The 23,032-nt window shown below is 46.8% G+C and overlaps 2 protein-coding genes across 2 annotated transcripts in view; one reads left to right on the top strand and one right to left on the bottom strand.

Annotated features, from left to right (window-relative positions):
• The window catches only part of LOC119179277 (cytosolic endo-beta-N-acetylglucosaminidase), an 89,302-nt gene that overhangs the window by 36,662 nt on the left and 29,608 nt on the right, over nucleotides 1-23,032 (bottom strand). The gene's annotated exons all lie outside the window — the stretch shown is intronic.
• LOC142766893 (cytosolic endo-beta-N-acetylglucosaminidase-like) lies at nucleotides 918-12,488 on the top strand. Its single transcript, XM_075868099.1, has 9 exons — nucleotides 918-1,184; nucleotides 1,951-2,099; nucleotides 3,201-3,346; nucleotides 5,061-5,378; nucleotides 6,277-6,380; nucleotides 7,525-7,633; nucleotides 9,850-10,040; nucleotides 11,175-11,426; nucleotides 12,221-12,488. The coding sequence occupies exons 1-9, from the start codon at nucleotides 946-948 to the stop codon at nucleotides 12,486-12,488; spliced, it is 1,776 nt and encodes a 591-aa protein (XP_075724214.1). The 5' UTR covers nucleotides 918-945.

Raw genomic sequence — 23,032 nt, 5'->3', positions numbered from 1 at the left:
TCTTCTTTCCTCTTCCTCTCCTCTTAACTCTCTATACTCTATCTTTTTTTCACTGTCCTCCCAAAAGAGTGAGCAGGCGTTGTGCCCCAACAGGTGGCCGTGGCCAGCTTGCTCTTTCCCTTTTTCCTTCGTTCTTATGAATTCTTGTATGCAAATAAAATAAACAATATTTCAGATCAGACACCATAGTGATTATATTGACTAGAAATCAAACTAATAGAAAAATTATTAAATTACCATTGTCTTCTTCACTTACAGTGCAGCTTCAAAGGTGTTAGCGATGCCATGCAGAGGCACGAGAAAACTGTCATCACCACGAACCAGCATGCGCTCATTTCGTGAACTTTATCTTCATCTTATCTTTCATACTCTGCTTTGCTCTCAGAAGTCCATATGGACATCCATTATCGATATTCATATACGAATACAGGTATCTATATGGGTATTAATATGAATCCCAATGGACATCTCAACGCTATGTACACATTGTTATTAATTAACAACTTTGTATACATACTGTGTACACCTATTGTCAAGTGTTTGCATGATCGAGTGGACAATGTTCGGGGTCAATGATCCCTCGGAGCTTCGACTACTCGTCATCATTCTCTTCGTAGATATGCTTTTTTTGCCCTGCACCTGGTTTTGCACTGCCTCCATGACGGACGCACCTTCGACTTTATGCCTGATGATGATGGTCTGAATGCATGGCTCACACCCAGCTTGTGGTATTTGCCAAGAAAAGAGTAATCAGATAGAGGAGACCACGTATTAATTGTAAATCTAATCCACTATAATATGGCTAGAAGAAAGTACTTGTTAAAGGAAGTGTTTGCCTGTTATACTAGGAACATCATCATCATCGTCATGAGCGCGAGCCCCGGAAGTGAAAGCACAGAGCGCGTGGTGCACGGCCATTCATTCGATCGGTGGCTGGTCTTGAAGATGGGCTTAGGCCTGTCCAGGAGGAAGAGGCGGCGTGTCCCAGTGCCGGTCAGGGAGGTCAAATGGGTGCCCAATCGCGAGGCCACGCCTCTCAGGACGCTCGACGAACTGCTCAGGTACAAGGACGAGCCCCTGCTGTGCGCCGTGGAGCCGCTCTCGGACGCCATCAAGCGCGGCAAGCCTGGCGATCCGAGGACCATCTTCTGCCACGACATGGATAACAACTACAAGGAGGACAGGTGAAGTTACTTCATCTGACCCGAGCGCGAGCAACATTCTCAGTGCATCTTGGCGACATTGAAGCGGAAGCGTGTGGCAGTTGTGCCATGGCCACTACATATAACGGTTCTGATGATGCCTCCTGCCACAGGAAGTCAAAGTCGCAAGTAGCACGCAGATACCTATTTTCTGTAAATTTTAAAGAATATTGAACCCATTTCTTAAAACTATGGTGTATTTCGGTTTCTGTTTCATGGTTGCTGGTTTTGGTTTCATGTAAAGTATTTCTGCCCTCAAGGACGCTACCCTGGGTATCAATGCATGGCATCGTATATAATATAGGAGTTTCTGCTTGGCTACCGACTACTGCGTACGTCTTGTCGGCCTTTGCTTCAGCGCCGTGCCCTGTGTTCTCCGTGTGCCGCGTCTGCCGCACGATACTACAGAAACACCCTGTATATCCTCTATCTGCGAAAAAAAAAGATCTGTTCAAGAAGCACACCCTTGTCATGCGCGAACGCTCTATATATACCCACGGGAAATTAATTATTTTTCACGAAACTAAAGAGATGGAGTGTTGACGCCACAGGGCCTCAAGCTACAGATTACCACGTGGACGATTTGTATTCCCCACTCTTCGCTCATGAAACACACAACAAAATTATTTATTTTGAGTTGGAATGAAACAAGTCCTCAACCCGCTTCATGAAAATATAGCCGGCAGACGGTCAGCTTTGTGCGAACATTATTGTGTCGATCACTCGCCACGTACTATTGCCGTTGCAGGTTCATCTACGGCAGCGACGATGCAAGCGCGTACCGGTTTCACCACTGGCAGATCATTGACACATTCATCTACTACTCGCACCACATGGTAACGATACCACCCCCAGGTTGGATCTCGGCAGCACACAGGCACGGCGTCAAGGTCCTCGGTGAGAGGTTTCGAACTTCGAACAACAGCCAATCTCACAAGCATGCGTATCTGTTAATCTCGATCGTGGTTGAAATTAGGATAAGGCAAGTTGGGGGAAACGACGGGAACTTTAGTTTATGAGAGCTTACCTTAACGAATAGTTATGTCCTTGAAATCAGCTTCTTGACAAAGGGGACAGTGCAGGCATATTGTTTAGAGCAAAAACTCGCAGGGTACGCTACGCATTCGCTCAAGACAGGACATTTCTATTTTTAACATGATTCTCCAGTCCCTCCAAGATCGCAGGCATCGCAAGACCCTCACATGGGATCGGCACAGTGTTCAACATGCGACGATTCCGTACGTTGTCGTCGGCATGTGACGTCATGCTATGCGATATCACAGTGACGTAATGACGACGTGTCAATATGTCAATTGTCATTAATGACGATGTGCCACATTTTTTTGATACATGACCTGCTACATGATATAAATTGCCTGATTACATCCTGAGACTTCTTCATGAAGCCAACAAGCAGTAATATCTGATAACGTGACTATTTGAACTGCTCGCGTTGACGCCGACAATAATTTGTTCCTTTTATGAGGCGTCTGGGCATGTCCACCTGTCGAAACGGCAGCTCCAGCAACAGCACTTCATGTTCAACGAATTCCCAGACTTCATGATTGATTGATTTGTAGGGTTTAACGTCCCAAAACCACCATTTGATTATGAGACGCCGTAGTGGAGGGCTCCGGAAATTTTGACCACCTGGGGTTCTTTAACGTGCTCCCAAATCTGAGTACACGGGCCTACAACATTTCCGCCTCCATCAGAAATGCAGCCGCCGCAGCCGGGAATCGAACTCGCGACCTGCGGGTCAGCAGCCGAGTACCTTAGCCACTAAACCACCGCGGCGGGGCTCCCAGACTTAATTTTAGAGCCATGATTTTTTTGTAATATTCGTCCCCGACGCCCACGGTCGAATTCTGCGTTTGATGATGCTTCTAAGCTTTTCGCCTTAATAATACTTGCAATTTTGAACGTACCCAGCAACGTGTCTTGCCCGAAGTTTGTTAATCCACTGTAACAACTTTCTGATTGCTCCCGGTATTTCAGGAACATTCATCCTCGGGAAGGATGACATCAAAACCATTAACATCGTCCGAGGCTCCGGTCTGACGTCGCAGACAGCAACCCAGCTGGCGAACGTTGCTAGAGCTGGCAGGTTTGATGGATGGCTCGTCAGCGTTGGGTGCAAGATGGTGAGTGCGTCTTGGGCCGTAATTGTAGAAGCTTCACATTTTATCAGGCGTTGTGTGAGGTGGAAACGTATGGTGCGCACAACGAAATACTTTCTGAATCATTTGCGACCTTTCAAATGGATAGCACGGTTATGAAATGTTAATTTTCAATGACACATGACATGACAAGGTGAATGACACACATCGAGAACAGAAGTAGCATTTAAAACAAAGAAAACAAGAGGCTTTTAAAAGAAACACGAGTCTTAAAGCCTTAAGATTCTGTTTTTGCGTTGATGTGCAGCCTTCGCAATCACGTGCAAGAAGAGAACGCTTTTGAGTCAATATCACTTTCAAAACAGTGTCGCCTAAAACTCGATCCATGAAAGCACTTCAAATAATATGTGGGGTTTTGCGTCCCGTCCGGTGTTCATTAACATGCACGGAAATTAAACGGGCCACTGCCATTTCGCACCCGTCGAAATGCGACTACCGCGGCTGGAATCGAACTCGCGACCTTCGCGTCAGCAGCTGAGCACCGTAGCCACTAATCCACCGAGGGGAAGCATAATTGCGCTTCAAGCTACACTGTCAAGGGAATGCTGTCTGATTGAAAAAATCTAAATATCGAAACGAAGTTGCTCATTTCGATGTTGAATGTTTGTTGAATGACGAATCGGACACCCTGCACGAGGGGAACATTTGTAGCTCAGAGGTTTGAGAAGCTAAAGCGGTCAGCTCGCATTACAGAGTCACGTGTTCTCATAATAGGGCGTGCACGTACCCGTAAATAGGAGCCGGACACAGCGCCGTGTAGTCGCTGCGTGGAGCTATAGGGTAGTGTCGTAATATATTCGAACGCGATGGCGTTAAAGAGTTCGTTTCGCAGAAATTCTGGCTTCGGTGTTGACGTCGTTGGTTGTGAGCAAAAAAAAAACACTTACGTTATGCGGGACCGAAAAATAGACAACGATGCTAATAAGGGAGGAGGAGGAAGCAACAAAAAGGAGAAGGCAGGGAGGTTAACCAGAAAGACATCCGGTTGGCTTCCCTACACTGGGGGATTAGGGAAGGGGACAAGAAAGACGAGAAAGAGGGAAGAGAGGGAAAAGAAAAAAAAGGGCGGGGGAGAGACTGACAGTATTTTTACTGCGGCGTGTAGAACTCTACCGCATGTCAGAGGCGTTCACACAAGCCTGTCTTTCTAATTAAATAAATGATCAAAAACCTGTGTCAGAATGGGGACTGAACCAGGGTCGTTTGCGTCCGAGTGGGGGATCGAATCCGGGTCATTCGCGTGGCAAGCGGGTGCCCTACCATCCGCCCACGTGGCTGATCGTGCATAACGTGAAAAGAACATCCTCTGCCTGAACGTGCAGTGCAAGTCGCTTTCATGTTTTACAAACACACGCGTCTTGCATGCTTGCTTCACAAAGCAACATGAAACATTGCGGTAATAAAGCGTGGTGCAACCACCCATAGCCAGCGCCCCCCCCCCCCCCCCCCGAACATGGGATTATCATAATGGCGTCGTGGTTTAAAGCCGGTCACCCACTACATAGGGCACACACGCTACTGCGTTTATTCCCTTAAGGCCACGTAGCGGGTGCGTAGCAAGTTCGAAAAGGTTTCATGCACGAAATGTTTGAAGTACGCACTAAGAACACGATATCGCCATTGCGTTCAACTCCTAAAGGCGAAGCTTTATAGTGTCCTCGCCAATTTTGGCTTTCAGGACCGTAGCTGCGTCCCGTTCGTCAAGGACTTTTTGAAGGCCACCACCAGCGAAACGCACAAGGCGGTACCAGGGTCGCTGGTCATCTGGTACGACGCGGTGGACGTCGACGGAAAGGCCAAGCCGCACAACGAGCTGAACGAGAAGAACGCCTGCTTCCTCCATCTGTGCGACGGCATCTTCCTCAACTTCCGGTGGACCGAAGAGATGTTGACGAGGTCGGCGCAGCTCGCAGGCGACCGCAAGGCAGACGTCTACGCGGGGGTCGACGTGTACGCGCGAAACACGTCTTACCGCGGAGGCTACGAAATGTACAAGGTGCGCAGATATTTAGCGAAGGTATACCTTCGACTGCTATACAAGACGTTCTTTCGGTGTTCTTTCGAGGCTGTAGTTTTGGGACCATAGCCTCGAAAGAACACCACACAAAAAAAAAAACATCTTATACGTACCATATAAGAATAAGTCCAGTGGTGTTCTTGAACAGAAAGGAACGGTTTGCAATGCTAAACATGTCTTAATATATCTTCATGGGTCTCCTCCAAAATTGCAAAATGTCTAAACTTTCCACTTGATTGTTTGAGTTTTTTCCCCCATTTCCAGACAGTTATACGAATTCACCTGCATCGTTTTCAGTTGTGCCAAACATCGTTTATTTCACAATTTTTTTCATATGAGCGATATTCAAAGGTGCTTAGGGTAGCCGCAGAGTCCATAGGTTATAGATGGCGCCTCCAGTGTAAGTGAAAGAAAAAATCTAAATACAATTAATTCACAAGCCGAATGACAGGAGTCATTAGCTAAGCAGAACTGCAACCCCTGTGTTAGTATTTACCTAATCTGAATAGTATATTGAACAACACACATCAGTTACTACCGAAACTGTACCGAGCGCTAAAGTTTTACACACTTTGTTTGAATAGGGTAGAAGTATAGTGCACATGGGTAGGGGTTTGATAGCGATGTAGCCAAAAATATGCATCACTTAAGCCGCACTTTCCTCCAGGTTGAGCTCCCAGTTCGGTTCGATGAAGCCTATTGGACCGATGGCTCTCTTCCTTGACGTGGTATAGTTTTGTACCGAAGTACTATATATGCCGCCATATCTTCTCGTGCATCCCCAGAGTTAGCATGGCGTATGGCTTGTGATATCGTGCGCGTCGTGTAAAAAAAAAGCTCTATGGTTTCGACGTCCATTGTTTCACTCTTATTTCAGGCCGTCGAGCTCGTACGGAGATGTGGCTTGTCGGCAGCTGTCTTTGCGGCCGGTTGGGTCTACGAGACGCAGGGAAAGAAGAACTTTGTGAAAAACCAGTACCGGTGAGAAGGGGAGGCGGACAGTTACCTATACATATTGTAGCGCAGTGCTCAGTTAAGACTGAATACCAAAGAGTAGTACAGTCCTTGGTGTGCTAAGCTCATGCAGTTTTGGTTATCATTCTGAACCATGTAGATTAGCTAGAATTAATGGCTTATATGGTTGAGATTATTCATTTTTGAAAGAGCCATATGCATTGGCTTTGACCAGATTGCAAAACTTGTTACATATGGCACATAGCCACCCCGCAGTGGTAATCTAGTGGTTACAATGCTCTAATGCTGTCTGACACGATGGTTGCGCAATTGAATCCCTGCCGTGGTGGCCGCCCTTTGATAGAGGCCACTTGCTTAAGGCCCATGTATTTAAATTCGGGTGGACGTTACAGGATGCCAGAGGGTCACAATCTTCAGAGCGTTCCACTGCGGTGTCCCTCAAAATTATAGTGTTCCCTAAAAGAACTCGAGACGGTACTGTTTACGGGTGTATTTACGCTGACGTGCACAGCATCGATGAAAATGAAGAACGGTATACGCGCACCAGACAGGTCAGACCTTTTTTCGTGTTCTGTAAGTAGAATATCTGACCCGCGATATGTCGGCTGCCTAGCTATATCTTAGTTTTGGGACGAAAAGTTCAAGAAGTATTGTTACACACGAGATATATCGTTATATGTCATTACTTAGTTGTCGTGTCATTCCCATGGACTCACACAGACATGTTTTCTGTCATCAAAACTCGATGCCATTTGCAGTAAAAGACGTTCTCAGAAATAAATTGGCCATGATATACGTGTATTTTAAATGAAGAGAAGAAAGATAAACTTAATAGCTTGTTTCTTTTGTTTAAGACAATATCGATGAGAACTGACAGACATTTATGATAAGGAAAGTATATAGTGGATATTATTAGAAGTAATCGTAATGTAAATGTGAAGAAATACAAGTCAATGGAAAGTTAAGTTGCCGTGAGCAGGATCTGCACGTGTGACATTCGAATAACGCGTTCGATGCTCTACCAGCTGAGCTATCACGGCGGCATGTAAAAAGTAAGCGTTACAAACCCTTGTTCGTGCTACGTGTAAGCGTTATCCTTCACGCATGACTTGAAAGTACTACACGTTTTGAAGTGCCGTGCGATGTGCAGGCTTTGGAGCTTTCCGGACGACTGTTGCTCCGAGTGGCGGCTGACCAAACCTCCGCTGTGGACGAGTTTTTGTCAGGGCTTCGGTTCCAGAGTGTTCGAAGATGGAAAGGTAAGTAATTTTCACTTGGCGCAATTGTGAACCAGTCAAAGTATCTTGACTATACCACGTAACAGCTATTCTCTCAGGAAAGACTCGTCAGATCGGCAGCGTATGCCTTTATTCGAGTGGGCGGTAAACGTTACCAATGCCTTGGGCTACCGAAGAAAAAAAAAAGACGCAGCGATGCACTGCAGTGGTCCGCTGAGTGAGCCAACAACTGATGTGGTGGCGTTCTTACCATGGTTTCTCTTGTTTGGCAGAAATTCCGGCGTCGGCATAGTTGGTCGTGAGGGAAAAAATCATCTTGCACGTTGTCGCTATCGCGTTCTACTTTTAAGGGCAAAGCTTAAAGATCCCCCAATTATTCACCCCCCCTACCATATTTTGCTATAGTATTCTGTTCATGGTTATATGTGCTTTGGTATTGGAAATTCGAACAACTCCATCAGCACTCCAACCGCGGTAGTTTTGAGTTACAGAATTCAATGCAGACAAAACATTTTTGATCGCCGGGTGTCGTTAAAGTCGCCAAGTGGGCTTATTCAGTGACTGCCTTGACACACAAGCCCACGTGTTGAAACTTCTACACCAGCGACGACTGCGCGTTTATCAGTTTTAATCAGTTGTAATGTAAATGTGAAGAAAGAAAAGTGGATGAAAACATAAATTGCCGTGAGCAGGATTCGAACTTGCGACCTTCGAATACCGCGTTCGATGCTCTACTAACCGAGCAACAATGTTGGACATCCCCGCATCCACTTTATTTGGTATATATACGTGCAATAAACGCGGGGGCGTCAGTCAGTGCCACCTGTGCACTGACTGAGCAATTTGGTGTTCTCGAGGTTAATTCTCCACTAACTTGTGCTTTCTTTCTGGTCGATAACATGGCAACCGTACTGGAGCTACAATATTTATCGCTTTCTGACGGCTATTAGGCTATTAACCGAGTAACCCCTCCGTCCTTAAAGTTTTCCTCTTTACAAGTGCACAGAAGCACGCGCACGCACGCACAAACATGCACATGCACAAACACATGCATATGCACGCGCACGCACGCACACATGTGCACAAACACTTACGTACGTAGGAAGATGAGTATTCTACGCACCCCTCCCACCCACCACCGATTCTCAAAAATTGCTTTCTTCCCACTGTGTGCCCAGTAAGAAAGACACCAAAAAAAAAAAAAGCGAGGTTAGAATTATTCTTCCACCGCGCTGATTGTGCCACCTGTGCTACGGGATGGTGTTTGGCAACTAATAAACGCGTTAAATCAAAAATCAAAAAGTGGCGACACCTTGAAATTACCGCAACAGCTTACCTTGATGTTTTAGAACAGTTATCTGTGCTGTGCTTTAGGCTGGGCAAGTTGGTGCGACATTTAAGAAACAAATCTGGCACGAAAGACGGGACGAAAGACACAGCCCAACAGTACCAGTGCTGCACTGGTACTGTTGCACTGCGTATTTCGTCCCGTCTTTCGTGTCGATTTGTTTCCCGAATGCTTTTGAATACGACTGCATCTGCTGGTGGCTACATAATTTCTAATCGGTAGAAATCACTCGCGCTGTGTCCAGCGGGACACAGAGAGCATGTCATGGTACTATTCAGGAAATACCATTGGCCGCGAAAACAAACAAACTGCAAAAACACCGGAAAAACACATCGCAAGAACAAAAAAAAAACAGCGACCTCACAGTGTCATGCAGGTTTTGCGGTTTCGAGGCTTAATTCGAAAAACGAAGCTGTGACCTCCATTTTCACTTACAAAACGCGCCCATCATCTCGATTTTTAATATTAGCGCTACGACCCGATGCACATATACCTATGTCTCTTAAATGTGTTTGGACATCCGCACCTAACGGTGAATTTTAATTTTGAGGTATGCATGAAGTGTTTAGCATTTTTATTCGCATCTATTTTTTTATTCTCTAACACTTTTTTTTTCTCTGATATCAATTGTGGTAAACGCTCATTTCACCGCCGATGGGTGGCGGGGGCTTTGTCACGGCTTGTTTCCCGGTCCCCCTTTTTCACCGTTAATGTTTTTTTTTATTTTGGTGAAGATTGAGTCCTTTGATTGATTGATTGATTGATTGATTGACTGGATGAATTATTTGTTTGAACTTCCCGAAACAAAACTTGTCGCTCCATTTTTCTTTCTCTCGGGGCAACGGTGTATATATACCTTACTTGCATGTCTCCCCGTACGGGCTCCCAGCCACGCCAGATTGGCCGCGTGTGGTTCAACCTGCACAAGCAGCAGATGCAACCGCGAGACCAAGGAAACTCGCTCTGCAGCACGTGCTGTTCGGTGAAGTTGCACTGTGACGACGCGTACAACGGTGGCGGCTGCCTCCGCGTGCTGTTCAAGCCCAACCCCAACCGCCCGGACGTCAAGCCTTACGTCAGGTGACGTTGCTTGTGCGCGCATGCGTGAGTTTTCCTTCAGCAGTGTCTCGCAGTAAAAGAGGAAAGAAGACTCAATCATTGAACCGAGTAACGGAAATGTAACATCCGAGGTTTTGCGTTCCAAAACCGGTGAGACGCCATAGAGGAGGGCTCCAGAAATTTTGACTATCTGGTGTTCTTGCTGATATCGAACTGATATCAGTGTGCTTGCTGATATCAGCAACTGATATCAGTGTTCTTGCTCATATCGGTGTGCGCTGATGTCGAACAGCACAAGGAGCTCAACCATTTCACCTCCAGCAAAATGCGCTTGCCACGACCGGGATCGAGACCGGCGACCTTCGGTTCAGGAGCAGAGCACCATAGTCACCGATCCACCGTGGCGGACGAATAAAAATGTGGTTTTTGGAGCATAGGCGAATCCTGAATGCGACAGCAAGAAATTAGAAAGTCCTACAGAACAAGACTAGCAGCCAACTCTTTTGGGTCTATTTCGCGTAGGTCTATAAAACACAGGTGTAAAAGTGGCTTTCGTGCTGTCTGTCGCCGCAGCGCGAAGCAAGCAGTGAGGACGTACAATGATGCACGAGCCGTTTACTGGTCTCTGTCAAGATATAGCACTCGCGACCACTCTTTTCTGAACAAAGCTCGCAGTTGCTGCTCGAGCGAAGCTGTGCTGCTGATCATGAATGGCGGTGTAGTGAGTGGTTGGCAGGCAGCTTTGTACTCGTATTAACTGGAACATGAAACAAGTTATGCGCGGGCCGCAGGTCATTAATCCTAGCGCTGCTCTTTGTGGCACTTGGGCAGTTTCAAATCTACTTACCCATTACAAAACTACATAATGAGTGAGTTAAGGGGCTAAAATGCCAGACAACCTTATTGATTCTACTCGTGACGAACCGATTTCCAAGCAGCTGCAAGTACTGACTTGTTTACTGGTAAAATTACATATAATGAGCACAATGAGACCTGCGAATCGGGCCGAAATGTTCATTAGCTTATTTTTTTGTTTCGAACTTTTTATTTTACAGTACAGTTACATGTTCTCATAAAATGAAAATTTATCGACCCTTTTCGCAGTGACGGCACTCTTACAACTTCATTAAACTGGCACTTGTAACCCTTCGACAGGTTGTTTGGTTGCGAATTCCCGCTGGGGTCTCTCTTGGTCAGCTACACCTTCAAGAACGTCAGTTGCGTAGGCTCGGTTACCCAGGACATTGCCGTTCTCTTGAAGGCCAGATCTGCAGCTGGGGAGCTTGAGGAGATCTACCTGGCTATGACGGCCGGTCTACCGAAAGGCGACAATTACACGGTCACTCGAGAGATCGCCGGAACAGCCGAGGACGATGCGGGAGAACCGGGGACCTGCTGGACGACAAGGTTAGTGTAGGCAGCTGGGCAAGCTGGTTCTCTTTATAGCGAAGGGAGGTGGCGTATAAGGAAGCGGACAAGTAGGAGGACGTCAGTGAAGTTTGGCGTTACTGGTGTCTTGTTCATGACCTTGTCCTCGTATCAGGTTCAATAGCTCGAAAGGTTGCATAACTAGTACGCATTACGGGCAGTTCATAACTTTTTTTCTCGCTTTGTCACAGTAATAATTCTACAAATCGGCATAATCACATAGCGGAATTGCCGAGAAAAAACGTAATTCACCATACTTTGTCCCAAATTGGTTGCAGTGTAAAGGTGAAATCAGTCTTTATAAATTATGTTGTTTTCGTTAGACGGTAGCTAACCTCGTTTGGAGCTTCAGTCCTTTGCCTAGAGTTTGGAGGCACATAATCTGACTTGTAATTCTCTGATTCTTTCAACAATCTTCCGCGATTGAACTCGATGTCTAGTACGTCGACGATCATTCGTGGTCTGAAATGGAAAGTTTCAGATGATTTCATCGAACCGACATGAACAAAGTACGAAAGGACACATTGAAATTGTGGCATCATGTTATTGGATGTACCACTTTTGATCTTAATCAAGAAGTTATGCCTGCAGTGACAATGCAGTCCTTCAGACCTCGGCACTCCTACTTTGTTCATGCAAAACTTTTACGCAGTGTCGGGACTATTGGAAAACTGGCTGAAAACGGACTTTATGCGTAGTACAGATTTGCTGCATTGGGTCTCCAGAACTGTCGGTGGCCGTTTTGACGTGGTCATCTTCGATCATCCTTTCAGGCGATTCCTGCTAGAGGACCAGAGGGTTGCAGACGGTGCTATTCTCGAAGAGATCGGACTGCATTTCTTCTACGTGGAAGCGGAAGCAAACGTTTGGCTGCTGGGTCAACTTGACGTGAGGCGGCCACCTGACGTCGAGAAAGCCACTCCCAGTGCAGAAGCCACGGAGGAAGCGACTGCCAGTGCCAACAGCAGCAGTGACGACGAACCGGAAAGGAAGCGGCTGCGAGACGAGCAGTATGGGCTTGATACCGTTCTTGCCGAGTAATAAAACGTATCCGCATAGAATGTATGTCCTATTTTTAATCAAGGTAAGATAAGTGATCCTGTGCTGCATTACGGGCCCACGTGACCGTGTATATATTGCCTCGCCACCAGGTATGTTCCCCTGAGCGAGGCTTGCGACGTGCGGTACAGAAACTCATGTGACCTTAGGCAGTTCAGGCAGCGTGGGATTTCGGGATTCAGTTTTTTACGGCGAAGTCCTTATGGTCGCCAAAAAACCATCATCAATAGCAGGCATGCGTCACAGAATATGGGCAAATCCCACCAAGCGTCACTAATCTACTAAAAAAATGTGTTTATCCGCAGGCGTGAATCAATGAATGCGATAGCAATTATAATGTGTCAAATCCCACTAATCGTCACTAATATACTGAAAAATGTTTCTCTGCAGACGTGAATCAATGAATGCGATAGCAATGATTTAGAATGCCGCTCGTAAAACGGGACATGCGCTCGGAACTTGCAGCGCGCTGCCCGTAAAAGGAAGCACGAAAAGAACGCACGGGACGAGTACAACTGTCGCAGTTCGTCGCTCGCAGCAACCTGCTCAAACACGGAGGACACACGAAACTATAACGCACAATAACACGCAGTAAGAGCGTGCCCCAGTCGTTATATTTTAGTACTCAAGCTGGGCGCGCTGCAAATGTCGACCATGCACAACCAAGTGCCCCCACGTTCAGTCTTCTAGTGGTCAGTTCACTCCTTTCAGCACGCAGCCACTGCAGCGCGCGAAGTGGTCTTGAGGCACATTCCAACCTAAACGCAAACTTTGCGGTAAACGCACAAGATGTAGAAACCATTCCATTAGACACGCGTGAACCAGTGACCACACCCTGCAGGGTAACGACAGCCCTAAATGTGTCTCCGAGCTCTGCGTAGTGCCAGGTGCCAATGGCTTACCAAAATAGGTCCCCGTCAGCACGCTGAAAGACATATATTCCGTGCCCGAGTCCTTCAACGCTACACGCTGTGGAGCGAGAAGTTGCAGGTTTGAATCCCAGCTGCGCGCTTAGGAAAATATTGTTTCTGAATCGCTTTTTGTGATTTTTTCATATATAACGGGACATGACGGTGACGGCGATGACGAAGAGAAAAAAGAAAACAGCCACAGCGTCGATGAATTACCACAAAATAAGGGCTACCGTTAACCCAAGAATTGGCTATCTTCGTTTGCATCGGGCGCCCTTTTAATTTCGCACGCCCATGCTATACTTTACCCTCTCGCTATCTTCTTTCCAGTTTTCTAACCCTCACATCACTCACCATGATGATGATGATAATGATTTTGGTCCAGAGAAGACCCCATCACCCACTACTTCTTTCACCTTATATATCCTTGTTCTATCATACATACCCGCTTACTGTGGCGTCTTCCTGCCCAGTTTTGTGAGGGGTTCCCCGACTTTGCCAGGCTTAAACAACCTATCACTCCGCCGCGCGACATACGAATGCCAAAAGCGGCCATCAAACGCGGTCTCACCGTTTGCCAAGGACGTACTTGAAAACTGGAGCGTTGGAGGTGCAACTCTCCTGACTGGACCCGGGAGGACCGCTGGCCAACCTCAACTATATAGGCCTGGCGAGCCTCAGAGCCCAGTGACATCCTGGAGCAACAGCTCTACCCATATGCAGTAGCTACAAGTCTTCGCATTGGTCTGCTTTACTGGGGGTAATAAAACGACCACAACCACCATACATACATACATACATACATACATACATACATACATACATACATACATACATACATACATACATACATACATACATACATACATACATACATACATACATACATACATACATACATACATACATACATACATACATACATAGCCCCACCACGATGGTTTAGTGGCTAAGGTACTCGACTGCTGACCCGCAGGTCGCGGGATCAAATCCTGGCTGTGGCGGCTGCATTTCCGATGAAGGCGGAAATGTTGTAGGTCCGTGTACTCAGATTTGGGTGCACGTTAAAGAACCCCAGGTGGTGGAAATTTCCGGAGCCCTCCACTACAGCATCTCTCATAATCACATCGTAGTTTTGGGGCGTTAAACCCCACTAATCAATCAACATACATACATACATACACATACATACACACATACATACATACATACATACATACATACATACATACATACATACATACATACGTGCATACATACGTGCATACATACATACGTACGTGCATACATACGTACGTACATACACACGTACGTACATACACACGTGCACACATACACACGTGCACATATACACACGTGCATACATACACACGTGCATACATACACACGTGCACATATACACACGTGCATACATACACACGTGCATACATACACACGTGCATACATACGTACGTACATACATACGTACATACATACGTACGTACATACGCACATACATACATACGTACGTGCATACATACGGGCATACATACACACGTACGTGCATACATACGTGCATACATACGTACGTACATACACACGTGCATATATAGGTACGTACATACATACGTACATACGTACGTACGTACATACATACGCACATACATACGTACGTACATACATACGCACATACATACGTACGTGCATACATACGTACATACATACACACGTGCATACATACGTACATACATACACACGTGCATACATACGTACATACATACGTACATACACACGTGCGTACATACGTACGTACTTACATACACACGTGCATACATACGTACGTACATACATACACACGTGCATACATACGTACGCACATACATACATACATACATACATACATATATATATACATACATACGTACTTACATACATACACACGTGCATACATACGTGCATACATACGTACGTACATACATACATAAATACGTACGTACATGCATACATACGTACATACGTACACACGTACATACATACGTTTGTGCATACATACGTACGTACATGCATACGTACGTACATACATACGTACGTACATACATACGTACGTACATACATACATACACACATAAACACATACGTACATACGTACATACATTCATACATACGTACGTACATGCATACATACGTACATACGTACACACGTACATACATACGTTTGTGCATACATACGTATGTACATGCATACGTACGTACATACATACGTACGTACATACATACGTACGTACATACATACGTGCGTACATACGTGCATGCATACGTACATACATACGTACATACATACATACGTACGTGCATACATACGTACGTACATACACACGTACATACATACGTACGTGCACACATACGTACGTGCATACATACATACGTGCATACACACGTACGTACATACACACGTACGTACATACACACGTGCACACATACACACGTGCATACATACGTACATACATACATATGTACGTAAATACATACGTACGTACATACATACGTACGTGCATACGTACGTACATACGTGCGTACGTAGATACGTACGTGCATACATACGTACGTACATACATACGTACGTACATACGTGCGTACGTAGATACGTACGTACATACGTGCGTGCATACATACATACGTACGTGCATACATACGTGCATACATACGTGCATACATACACACGTGCATACGTACGTACGTACATACATACGCACATACATACGTACGTGAATACATACGTACATACATACACACGTGCATACATACGTACATACATACACACGTGCATACATACGTACATACATACACACGTGCATACATACGTACATACATACACACGTGCATACATACGTACATACATACACACGTGCATACATACGTACATACATACACACGTGCATACATACGTACATACATACGTGCATACATACGTACGTACATACATACATACGTACATACATACACACGTGCATACATACGTACGTACATACATACACACGTGCATACGTACATACATACATACATGCATACATACATACATACATACATACATACATACGTACGTACATACACACACGTGCATACATACGTACATACATACATACGTACATACATACAGACGTGCATACATACGTACGTACATACATACACATATACATACGTATGTACATAGATACGTACGTACATACATACGTACATACATACACACGTGCATACATACGTACGTACGTACATGCATACATACATACATACATACATGCATACATACATACATACATACGTGCATACATATATGCATACATACATATATGCGTACTTACATACACACGTGCATACATACGTACGTACAAACGTACGTACATACATACACACGTGCATACATACGTACGTGCATAGATATATACGTACATACATACGTACGTGCGTACATACGTACGTGCGTACATACGTACGTGCGTACATACGTACGAACATATTTACGTACGTACATACATACGTACATATGTACATACATACATACGTACGTACATATGTACATACATACGTACGTACGTACACACATACATACATACGTACATACATACGTACATACATACATACGCACATACATACGTACGTACATACATACGTGCATACATACATACGTACATACATACGTACGTACATACATCCGTACGTACATACATACTCTAGTGAAGAAGATGAGTGCTACTCAGAAAGGCAGGGGGTATGACTCAGTCGGTGAAGACGACGTTTCGTTGGCTGGGTACTCAGACTGGTTCCGCCATTACCACTTGACGTGTCGTGACCACTCTCCTGTTTTATAAAAGAGTGTCACTCTAACGCCTCATTTTAATTGGTGGAGGTGCGGGGTAATGCCTAATCCTGGAATTGCGAAACCGTACGTTGCCTCCAGTTGATACGATGTCCACGAACGATAATCAGCAGGCGCCCGCCTTGGCTCCAAATACTGCAGCTCCTGTCTGTCTCGGCTCCTTTCGGCAACGCGATCCGCCTACCTTCAGTGGAACCGATGACAAAGACGTTGAAGACTGGCTCGACGAATACGACCGGGTGAGCAAGCACAACAAGTGGGACGATGCGCACAAGCTTACTGTCGTCCAATTTTATTTGACCGACGTCGCCAGTCTGTGGTACCGTAATCACAAGAGAGACCTCCCCACCTGGTCGGCCTTCCGAACGGCGTTCGCGGACTTGTTTGGCCGTCCAGCGCTTCGCAAACTACGGGCTGAACAGTGCTTGCGTGCTAGGGCTCAGCAGAATGGTGAGAATTACACCAGTTATATCGAAGGTGTGGTCGACCTTTGCCGACGTGTCAACTCGGCCATGACAGAAGCTGAGAAGATCAAACACATCTTGAAAGGCGTGACTGACGACGCATTTCAGATACTTGTCGCCAAAAGCCTGCAAACAGTAGCGGAAGTGATCCAGCTTTGTCAGAGTTATTATGAGCTCTGGAAACAGCGTGACACCACTCGTCGTGCCAGCGCGCTATGTGCAACAATCTCCGCTTTAACGTCGGCTGGCACTGCTATAGACCACACCACTTTGCTTCTCGAGATCAAGCAATTTGTACGAGAGGAGTTTGCACGCCAGTTGTCCCTCGTGCCTTTACCTCCGAAGGTGCCCCATCTACTTTAGTGCCATCAATACAGCGAGTAGTCCAGGAGCAAGTGTCCGAGACGCTATCAGCAGCTCATGCACCACCTGTGGCTGCTCCATTGACCTATGCCGAAGCACTAAACGGAACCCGACGTCCGCCTGTCGCGAACAGCCACGTTTCTTTGTCGCGAACGCCTACGTCCACGCGCCCCTTTGTCGTACCGACTGAGCCTATGTACCAAGCTGCCCGTCCTTTCTCCCGACCGCCACCTCCGCGCTTTCAGAACCCCTGGCGCACTCAAGACAACCACCCCATATGCTTCGCCTGTGGAATTGCGGGTCACGTGGCATGATTTTGTCGACGACGTGAGTTTTTCCTGTCTGATGACATCAGGCGCAACGATTATGATTTCCCACCACGACCGGAGCCTGCTGTATCTGGCGAGAGTGCCACCATGGACACATTTTCACCCCGCCGGAACTTCAACAGACACCGGTTGCCTTCACCTCAACGCCGTTCTTTTTCCCCTATGCTACGTCGACCTCGCCCTGTCCCTGAGGAAAACTAGGAGCCGCAGTTCCGGGGGCAAGAACTGCGGATCTTTCGAACTCCACAAGACCTTGTTTTTCGCCGTCCAACGTCGTTGCTGTCTCCGTTGGAGGTATACCTGTTTTTGCATTGGTCGATACTGGCACCGCAGTGTCTGTAATGACTGAACAACTTTGCCGTCGACTAAAAAAAGTCACAATGCCTCTTCACGACTTCGTTTTGAGCACTGCGAGCGAGCAACGAATTCGCCCTTTTGCTGCATGCACAGCACGTGTCGCTATTGCTGACAATATTTATGTCGTCGAGTTTTAGGGGCGAAGCTCCTTAGGGCGTGGGCTGTGCGTCCCCTGTAGCCTGTATGTAGCCACCTCTAGTTTAGTTCTTGCAGTGTTCACTAGATGGCGGTACCGTCTCCTGTATGTAGCCACCTCTCGTTTAGTTCTTGTAGTGTTTACTAGATGGTGGTACTTGTAGCTGATGATGAAAAGATGCAAGATGTTATGATGTTATAAACTAGAAAGCGGTACTTGTAGTTGATGAAAGACGCGAGATCTTATAAAATAGGAATGATGTCACATATGGCGCGTGTCATTGGATGAAGGCAATCGTTCGATTTAGTGCGGCGACGTACGCTAGGGCGAGCGATGTCATAAAATCGAGTGGGCAAAATGTACAGAGGATTCATGGTTTACCAGGTTTACCTCCGGAGCTTCGCCCACTCATCATCATTCACTTCGTGGATATGGCGGAATTTTTTTTAGTGCTCCCGCAGTGTTCCCATGACATTATATTAGGCTGGGACTTTCTCTGCACTCATCATGCCGTCATCGACTGTGCTCGCGCCGAAGTGGAGTTCGCGCCGTTATGCGACGCTGCTTCATTCGACTCGTCCCTTTCACCTGCAAAAGTTTTCGTTGCCGCCGACACCTCGATACCCCTGTTCTCATCCGCCCTAGTTCCGCTTTCCTGTGACGTCTCTAGTGGCTCAACTGTTCTTTTTACGCCTTCTGAAACCGCTGTTCGCCGCAAGTGCTTCCTGATTCCTTACGCCGTTCTGAATGTTCACGAGGCATCAAGTGCAATTTATGTTTCAAATCCGTTTCCCTTGCCTTCCAAGTTACTGTACGGAGAGTGCTTGGGCTTTGCTGATGACATTGATCCCTCGAGTGCACGTGTAGTTTCTGACCACTCGACTACGCTACCTATTGACGCTGTTGATTGCTGCGCGTCATCCTCTTCCCCATCGTTCACCGACGCAATTTCGCGCTGCATCGACACCAACCTTACGGCCCAGCAGCGCACCGACATCATCGCCCTCCTCGAGCGCTTCCGCGCCAGCTTCAACCACCAGCAACTGACTTTGGGCCATGCTTCCACAGTATCTCACGAAATCGACACTGGCCTTCACGCTCCTTTACGTCAGTGTCCGTATCGCGTATCGGCATCTGAGCGTCGCATAATCGTGGAACAAGTTGACGACATGTTGAAGCGAAGTGTTATTGAGCCCTCTAACAGCCCGTTATAACAGTTGTTATAGTCAAGGAAAAGGTATGCTCAATAAGATTCTGCGTCGACTACAGCTGGTTGAATAAGATCACGCGCAAAGATGTTTACCCGCTACCTCACATAGACTATGCCCTTGACTACTTACAAGGCGCGGAGTTCTCGTCACTAGATCAGCGTTCAGGTTATTGGCAGGTTCCCATGGCTGAGGCTGATCGCCCCAAGACGGCTTTTGTTTCCCCTGATGGCCTATACGAATTTAACGTAATGCAATTCGGGCTCTGCATTGCGCCTGCCACTTTCGAGCGCATGATCGACAACATCCTCTGTGGCCTGAAATGCCAGACATGTCTGTGTTATTTAGACGATGTCGTGATATTTTCAAGTGACTTTTCAACGCATCTTCAGCGCCTCGAGACAGTGCTTACTTGCCTCACCTCCACTGGTCTACAGCTCAACTTGAAGAAGTGCTGCTTCGGCGCTCAAAGCTCCTAATTTTGGGCCATGTTGTATCTAGAGATGGCATTCTCCCGGATCCGACGAAACTCCGTGCCATTGCCGAATTTCCTAAGCCGAAAACCTTAAAAGAACTTTGCAGCTTCCTCGGGTTAAGTTCATATTTTCGTCGCTTTATTCGCAACTTCGCCTCCATCATATCGCCCTTGACTGACCTTCTTGCCGGCAACAACGACCTTTCTAGTCGGTCGTCAGCTTGTGATGATGCATTTGCCACACTCCGCCACCTTCTTACGTCACCTCCTATACTGCGACATTTTGATCCTCTTGCCCCGACGGAAATACACACGGATGCTAGCGGAGTTGGCCTCGGTGCTGTGCTCGCCCAGCGTAAACCTGGATTTGATGAGTACGTCGTCTCTTACGCCAGCCGTGCACTCACAAAAGCAGAAGCCAACTATTCAGTCACCGAAAAAGAGTGTCTAGCCATCATATGGGCCATAGGCAAGTTTCGACCCTATCTTCACGGGCGCCCATTCATCGTGGTTACAGATCATCACGCATTATGTTGGCTCTCCTCGTTAAAAGTTCTCACCAGCTGGCTCGCGCGTTGGGCGCTTCGGCTACAAGAGTACAACATTCACGTCGTTTACCGATCTGGCCGAAAACATTCCGACGCAGACGCTTTGTCCAGATCATCTCTACGATGTAGTGACAAGTCGCCGTCTTCGCCTGCCCCCGACGTATCTGCACTTAGTGTCAGCGACATGCTACAGGAGCGACGAAAAGATCCTTGGATCGCTTCACTTATCAACTTGTTGAGTCGAGCTCCCTTGCAAAATATCCCTACAGGTATGCGCCGTCAAATACAGCACTTCGTTATCAGAGATGGTTTGCTATACAGACGGAATTATCTCTCCGAAGGACGCCAACGGCTCCCATTCATTCCCAGTCGTCTCCACTCAGACATACGCGCCTCCTTTCACGCCGACTCACAAATGCGCCCATGCCGGAGTGTTAAAAACCTACACCCGCCTGTCCCACCGCTATTACTGGCGTAGAATGTATCGCTTCGTTCGTCGCTACGTACGTTCCTGTCTCGCTTGCCAACGCCGGAAGAATCCCACTCCAAGTTCTCCAGCTCCACTACAACCCTTACCTTGTCCTGCCCGACCGTTTGACCGTGTTGGTATCGATCTCTATGGAACTCTTCCGATTACACCGGCTGGAAATTGCTGGGTAATCGTCGCTATCGATCACCTTACGCGCTACGCAGAAACTTCACCACTCTCTTCTGCGTCAGCCAGTGACGTCGGTCGTTTCATATTGCATCAGATCATTTTACGTCACGGTGCACCACGCGAACTCCTGAGTGACCGAGGGCGTGTGTTTTTGTCGGACGCCGTCAAATCGCTTCTCAAGGAATGCCAAGTCATTCATCGCACCACCACCACGCATCATCCTCAAACTAATGGCACTACAGAACGACTCAACCGTACACTAAAATATATGCTGTCAATGTACGTCGCAACCAATCACACCAACTCAGTAAGTATTCGCCCTTTTGTAACATACGCGCATAATACTGCTGTCCAGACAACCACTGGTTTCTCTCCATACTTCCTCCTTTATGGTCGCGAGCCCTCTTGCACGCTAGACACCATCCTTCCTTACCACCCGAATGTTGCTGAGCCGACGACGATGTCACAAGCTGCTAAAACGCGGAAGCGTGTCGTGAAGGAGCGGGCAAGCTGACAAGTGCTGAACAGCAACGCCAGAAACACCACCGCGATTGCCCGACGCCTCCGGCTTCTTATGCATCAGATGACCTTGTCTGGTTTCGTATCCCTTCAACCAGCCCTGGTCTTTCAACAAAACTGACGTACAAGTATGACGGTCCTTACCGTGTGGTTAAGCAAACTTCACCCGTCAATAACATAGTGGGGTCGCTTGAGCAACCCCATGATCAACGACGCCGTGGACGTGAAACCGTTCACATAGACCGCCTAAAACCGTATTACGATCCCTCTATTGTCTCCTGGTCATGAGTTGCCATGATGGCTCTTTTCCGGAGGGAAGGAAAATCTAGTGAAGAAGATGAGCGCTACTCAGAAAGGCAGGGGGTATGACTCAGCCGGTGAGGAAGACGACGTTTGGTTGGCTGGGTCTCAGGCTGGTTCCGCCATTACCACTTGACGTGTCGTGACCGCTCTCCTGTTTTATAAAAGTGTGCCACTCTAAAACGCCTCATTTTTGTACATACGTACATACATACGTACGTACATACATACATACACACATACATACATACGTACGTACATACATACGTACGTGCATGCATACATACGTACATACATACGTACGTGCATGCATACATACGTACATACATACGTACGTGCATGCATACATACATACATACGTACGTGCATGCATGCATACATACGTACGTGCATGCATACATACAT

Source organism: Rhipicephalus microplus, chromosome 7, assembly GCF_043290135.1.
Source record: "Rhipicephalus microplus isolate Deutch F79 chromosome 7, USDA_Rmic, whole genome shotgun sequence".
NCBI classification, from domain to species: domain Eukaryota; kingdom Metazoa; phylum Arthropoda; class Arachnida; order Ixodida; family Ixodidae; genus Rhipicephalus; species Rhipicephalus microplus.
Note: the sequence above shows the minus strand (reverse complement) of the source record. Positions and strands in the feature narration are given on the sequence as shown.